We start from the raw sequence: 6,000 nt of genomic DNA, 5'->3' as shown, positions 1-6,000 counted from the left end.
CACGGCACGCCGCACCAGTGCGAGAGAGACAGCGCGACGCCGGCGCGCCAAAGGACCGGCAGGACGTCGGCGGGGTGCAACGCAGTTGGCTGCCAATCTGCGCCGCTTTGAAGCTCGTCCACGCCACTGCCGAGGCGAGGCGGGCCGAGGCGGGCCGTCGTTCGGATTACCGAACAAAAGACGCCGTTCAACAAACAACTCGGTGCCAAGCCGGGCGTGTTCCATTTCCCTTTTTGCAAAACGGGAGTTGCGTCACTTGTCGGTCGCCTCGCCCGCCTCGCCGCTGACGGCGCTTGGTGACTGAAATTGCACTGGCCGGGCCGAGAGGGCTGACTCCGAGAGTCGTTTTCGTCGCTCTGTCTCTCTCGCACTCATGGGGCGTCACGCATGGGTGCGAGAGAGACAGAGCGACGAAAACGACGCTCGGAATCAGTCGGGCGGCCAGCACGGCGCGTTATGCATGCAAAATGCGATGCGCAGGTCAAGTAAACACAGTCTCCCGGCTAGCGGCTCCCTCCCCCTCCCTTTCCTTCTTTTGCTTCCCAGAATTCGTTTTTCCATTTTCGCCAGGGCTGCTTTCATATGCTAAGCGCGCCGGGGCTGCCCCTGCTTGCTTGCATTGTTCTCATTAAACCGCCCCCGCGCCAAAACTTGCTGCCCGGATTAAAAAAAAAGCTAAAAAAAAGTTTGGTAGAGGAGATGCTTGGTTGACGTGTAAGGCGGCGGCGGCCTGATTCCGACTCAGCGCTTGTCTCTCTCGCACTCGTGGGGCGTCCCGCACTGGTGGGAGGGAGACAGACAGAATAACAGTGTGCTCCTTATCGTGCCACGTCGTGGAACCTCCAGCCTCGTTCAGCCTCCCCCGCGGAAAGTAAGCCTCGCTGCCCATTACCGAAAAGGCCGCCGATTCGTTGCCGGTGCCGGTAGCTAGGCACGGCTGCAGGGCAGGCAGGGCAGGGCACGGCCTGCTGGGGGTCTCCGTGCGATAACCTTTGAGAGCGTGGCCGTGTCGCCACTACGCCGCGCCCCGCCGCGCCCCCGCTGCCACGATGCTGATTGGCATCGAATCACATCGAGCGACACCGCGTCCGCAGAGTGCCGGACACTCAGCAGCGAGTCGCGACACGGACCGCAACAAACAAGGTGAGTGAGGCAACGGGCACGACACGACGGCAGAGGACTCCGATTCGGAACAGATTTTCACTTGTTTTTATGTTAAATCTGTTAAATTTTTCTGATTAAATTTGTTTATTTTTTAAAAAATTGCTTTTATGTAGTGTTTTACGTAGTTGAGGAACAGAGTCCCGACACGCGCGTAGTGTGCACACTCACATGTAGATGCATGGCACAGGAGAGTGTGTGTGTGTGTGCGTGAGAGAGTAATGTCGCGTCTAATTGAGTCCTTGTGGTGTAGCGGCCTGAATGTCCGCCCCCGCGCGCCCCTTTCCCTTTTCCCCGCTGGTGTGGATGTCAAAGAGACGGGAGGGGAAAAAAAGAGCGACAACTTGATTAGCGGTTTCTAACCCCTCCGGCGGTTTTATAGGGAAATCGGCCAAACGAAATCCCCGGGTGCGTTCCGCGCGCTGGTTGGTCGGCCGGGAGCGAGACGGCCTCGCCAGTGAGTCACCGCCAAGGGCCTAAGTGCGGCGTGACGTCACGGGGATGCGCGCCGGGCGTCGTCGCCTAGTGGGGGCGGCGGCGTGGGGGCAGCGCCGCGGGGGCGGGGGTGGGGGCGGGGCCCCGCAGGGTGCCATCATATATGACAGTATAGCGCAGGGTGCGTCCATTCTTGTTTCTCAGGACTTTTTTCGCAGTGTGTGCGCGCGTAGTGCGTCAACCGCTAATCCTAAAAAAAGGACACGCCACGCCCCGCCACGCCCACTCGGCCCGGCCACCCCTTTTGCACGTGTCTCTGTGTGCCGTGCGCGGTAGCGGCGGCCCCGCTCGTTGAATGTCTACAACTCCCAATAACAGTCTCACCGCTTTCCACGAACTGGAGCGCTAGGCCTCCGCGATTTGGGCCGACGCCGGCAGCCCAATGTAAAATGGAAAGCCTTGTGTTGTTGTCCTCGTCTTTGTATCGCGGGGTTGCGGCATCGCCCAGCATCGGCCGGCATCGGCGAACGCGAGACAACAACAGTGGTGACGCGATTCGCGGATTGCAGCTTATCGAAGGCGATGCGTGGCGATTGCAGTGTAGGGGGCAAGGTCGGCCGGCAAGGCAAGACCGCGAGGGGGCGGGAACGCAGCACTTTCTTCTCTGTTAAATTTTACGTTTTTTTGGCAGCGATTTGGCAGGTATTTCATCGATCTCACGGGGGACGCGTTCTGGACGAGGGATCGGCCCCAGGAACTAGGAACCCCCGGCCGTGTTGACTCTCTTACCCCTGGGGTCACACAGCGTGATTACTAACCCCCTCCCCTGCCCGTGTCGCGGAGGTCGCGGCGACTGCGACACGAGTATGAGAAATTAGCGGTGCGCGTGCAGCCTGTGCAGCCAGTGCAGCCGGCTAGAGGCGGGGCGCGGGCGGAAGAAAGCTCGATACGCTAATTGGAGGACGCCTCCGAGCTGCGATTTCATCGCTCCGTCTCCCTCGCACTCCTACGGCACGCCCCACGAGTGCGAGTGAGTCTGCAGTGCCTGTGCGCTTCCTGCAAACTTCCTGTTGCTTGCAGATGGAGGACTCTGGATCCGGTAGCGGCGCCCCCGGAGACGTCTACCCGTCGTACTCGTCCGCCGTGGAGACAGCCTTCCTGCCCGAGCCGGCGTCCAGGATGGAGCGCCCGGACGGCGGCAGGGACGTCGAGGAGACCTACGACCTGGCCGAGTACGGCTACGGCAAGAACTACGTCAAGGTGCTGAAGGTGCGGCGCGACGGCGACCGCCACCACATCCGCGAGTACGAGGTCAACACGCACCTGCAGCTCGACAGCCGGGAGGACTTCCTGCAGGGCGTCAACAAGCACATCATCGCCACCGACACGCAGAAGAACACCGTCTACGTGCTGGCCAAAAAGTTCGGGGTGAGTAGGCGCGTTCGCAGCTCCGCTTGTGTTCCTCCTTGGCCTGTTTGTTGACGCTCGTTGTCGCCGTGCTTTACAGATCCAGTCCCCCGAGGCCTTCAGCCTGCTGCTGTGCAGCCACTTCCTCTACACGTACCCCCAGGTGACGGAGGCCTCGGTGCACATCGAGGAGTACCCCTGGACCAGAGTCAACAGCGAGGGGCAGGAGCACAACCACGCCTTCGTCATGTGCCCCGTCGCCTACCGGTCGTGCACTGTCAGCCAGCGCAGAAACGGTGAGCACTCTGTCTCCCTCGCACCCAGCGACACGCCCCGTGAGTGCGAGAGAGACAGAGAGAGACTGCTTGGCTGTTGCAGAGGCCCCCCGCATCCGCGGCGAGCTCCACGGCCTCCGCGTGCTCAAGACGACGCAGTCCGCCTTCCGCGACTTCGTGCAGGACGAGTTCCGAACGCTGCCCGACGCCAACGACCGCATCTTCAGCACCATCGTCACGGCCAACTGGCTGTACAACACCGGCACCGTGGACTTCGACAAAGTGTGGTAGGTCCTGGGGACTGGGTCCCGCGGCCCGCGCCCAGTGAGAGTGCGTCGAAACCCGACGCGGCCGGGACAAGGGTCAACACAGACGCGGGAAAGGAATGTCCGAGGAAACCCCACCGAGGCAGTGCGAAGCACTCTCACTCAAAAATAGTTTGGTCATTTGACCGAAACGACGCCTTCATCTGAGCCATCAAATATTCCCACTGGAACCTCACTGCCTCTCGCGGATCGCGTTCTTATGTGAGTGCGCTGTGCGCAGTGGCGCTGGCGGTGGGGTGCGCGCGGGGCCGGAGTTTGGGGCTGGCGCGCGGCGCGCTTGCCAAACTGTCTAATGATGCATATTCAGGCGCGTGTTTGAGCACGGCCAAGCTTCCGCTCACTGCCAGATTTACACACGTCATCACCTCGCCCTTCTCCACGTCAACGAGTCCCACCCGGCCCCGGCCCTCCCAGGGTTCGAATCCGCTCATGCAGTTAAACCTCCCCACGGATTGGGGGCTGCCCTTTAATCCCAGTGTGGGCAGACTTGGCAAACGTTCTTGTTGGATGCGTTACGACACGTGGAAAATAGCTCTGTCTCTCTATCCCTCCCGTCGCCCACCGCAGCCTAGCCGGGCTGACTTCCCTGAATGGCCTGAATGAGGCATTGGAGGGGGAAACGTAGTTCGGCTTGCACTGAATGGTCTCAATTTTGCAGGCACACCGTCAAAGAGTGTATCCTGGAGAAGTTCGCCGGCGAGCCCAAGAAGGGCATCTTCTCCCCGTCCGTCCAGAACACGCTGTACCTGGCCGCCAAGATGGTCCTCGATCGGGTGGAGGAGGTGGGTACCTCGGCGACCGTTTTCAACTTCGCCACCCGGAGCCGGCGGAGCGTGACACTCTCCCTGTTTCCAGATCGAGCGCGTCGAGATGCAGATGCCCAACAAGCACTACAACTCCCTGGACCTGTCCAAGTTCACGGCCACCATCAAGGGCGGCAGCGAGAACGAGGAGGTGTACCAGCCCGTGGACAAGCCGGCCGGCATCATCCACGCGCAGCTGGAGCGCAGCAACAAGGAGCTGGCGTCCAGGCCCCGGCAGGTGTTCCGCCGCCGCGCCAAGCTGTGACCCCACACTGTATTCATTAGAAACTTGTAATTATTTTTTTTTTAATAAAACGGTCTTGCTTGTGCGCGCCTCTTTTTAACTGTCCCGACTGACTGACACGCTGTGCAATCGACGCGGACATGGGCTCGCTACTGCCAGTGGCTGTTGTTTCTTTTTCACTTGCGACTACTTTTTGTTTACTCGTTTAGTTGTCATTGGATCGGAGTCAATTCCAGCAGGCGGATTCCGGACGGACCTTCGTCGCTCTCTCTCGCTCTCGTGGCGCGCTCCGGCGGGAAGAGGGAGAGAGAGCGACGGGTTCGGAGTTAGCCTGCAGTGCGCTTGTCCACTTGGGCGTCGCAAAGGACAGCCCTGCCAATCACAACAGCGTCGAGATTAAACAGAACGAGGAACATTGTCCCCGAGGCAGCGCGATCAAACACTGCTGACATTTCCATTTTTTTTTATTATTTTGTTTGGAAAGCCTGTGTCCATTGAAAAGACGTTCTGATGAGATCCCCCTCCCTCGCCCCCTGCCGCTTGTTTATTTGATGTAAGGCTTTTATACGTGCTTTTCGGATACGTCGTACAGCATTTGATCTCCACTGCCGGCGTCTTACGGCTCCATTTTATGCTGCCCCCCACACGCGCGGCCGCGCTTTCACAAAGCTCCCTTTTCCCAGGCAAACAGTCCTTTCCGTTGATTGAAGAGAGCAAACAACATACACACATAGGTTGGCGGAAAGGTGCACGGAGAGCAGACGGCATACAGCAAAGAGAGCAGCGAGGAGGAGGGAGAGAGAGAGAGAGGGGGGGGGAGGAGAGTGTCTTGTCGGAGAGCGAGCGCCAAGCCCCGACGTGTGTGCTCAGGGCGCCAAGATCCTTCGACTGTATCGGGACAAGAAGATAAACCGGAAATTGGAAAAGGCACGTCTATGTCGATCAGTCTGATTGATTTGACACGAAGGGCGAGTTGCGCAGTTTCGGATTCACCTCGTCTGGTTCTGACTAACACAGTTCGGAGAGGGAAAACTCTCAAAAGGTGGGATTGGACGCGGTGGCCGCTTAAAGTCAACCCAAACCACAATTTCTACATCACTCAACGATTTTTTTGAAGACGAAAAAAATTTAAATAATCTTTTTTATTTTTGTTTTTTGGGTGAACCGTCTAACAGCGAACGTCGATTTGCGTGCCGCCGATCCCAGCTGCAGGGTGTCGACGTCGACGCGGCGGTCGGTTTACGAGGTGCCACACTGTATCCGTCCGATATTCCTGCATGACGCGCTGGATGTGGGTGGCGGCGTGGCGCGGTGGCGGGCGCGTCCAATCTGCCGAGCATCTTCGGAAT

General features: G+C 59.1%; 1 protein-coding gene across 2 annotated transcripts; it reads left to right on the top strand.

Moving 5' to 3' along the window:
- The first annotated feature begins 990 nt into the window (after positions 1-990).
- Positions 991-4,736, top strand: LOC117639546 (uricase). Of its 2 annotated transcripts, none has more exons than XM_034375328.1 (6): positions 991-1,143; positions 2,677-3,024; positions 3,104-3,299; positions 3,382-3,565; positions 4,263-4,386; positions 4,460-4,736. In XM_034375328.1, exons 2-6 carry the CDS (start codon positions 2,677-2,679, stop codon positions 4,670-4,672), a joined length of 1,065 nt encoding a protein of 354 aa, XP_034231219.1. In that variant the 5' UTR covers positions 991-1,143; the 3' UTR covers positions 4,673-4,736. The 2 variants fall into 2 exon arrangements, with proteins under 2 accessions (XP_034231219.1, XP_034231220.1); XM_034375329.1 differs by having other exon boundaries at positions 1,008-1,143; positions 2,670-3,024.
- Positions 4,737-6,000: the final 1,264 nt, after the last annotated feature.

This window comes from Thrips palmi, unplaced genomic scaffold (genome assembly GCF_012932325.1).
Source record: "Thrips palmi isolate BJ-2018 unplaced genomic scaffold, TpBJ-2018v1 HiC_scaffold_11, whole genome shotgun sequence".
Lineage (NCBI taxonomy): Eukaryota > Metazoa > Arthropoda > Insecta > Thysanoptera > Thripidae > Thrips > Thrips palmi.
This window is presented reverse-complemented; position numbering and strand designations above follow the sequence as displayed.

Excerpts from the sequence above, each read along its gene's own strand:
- LOC117639546 (XM_034375328.1), top strand. The coding sequence starts at position 2,677 with ATGGAGGACTCTGGATCCGGTAGCGGCGCCCCCGGAGACGTCTACCCG. Across the intron at positions 3,566-4,262 it reads GTGGACTTCGACAAAGTGTG|GCACACCGTCAAAGAGTGTA; the intron begins GTAGGTCCTGGG and ends TCAATTTTGCAG. Across the intron at positions 4,387-4,459 it reads TCCTCGATCGGGTGGAGGAG|ATCGAGCGCGTCGAGATGCA; the intron begins GTGGGTACCTCG and ends CCCTGTTTCCAG.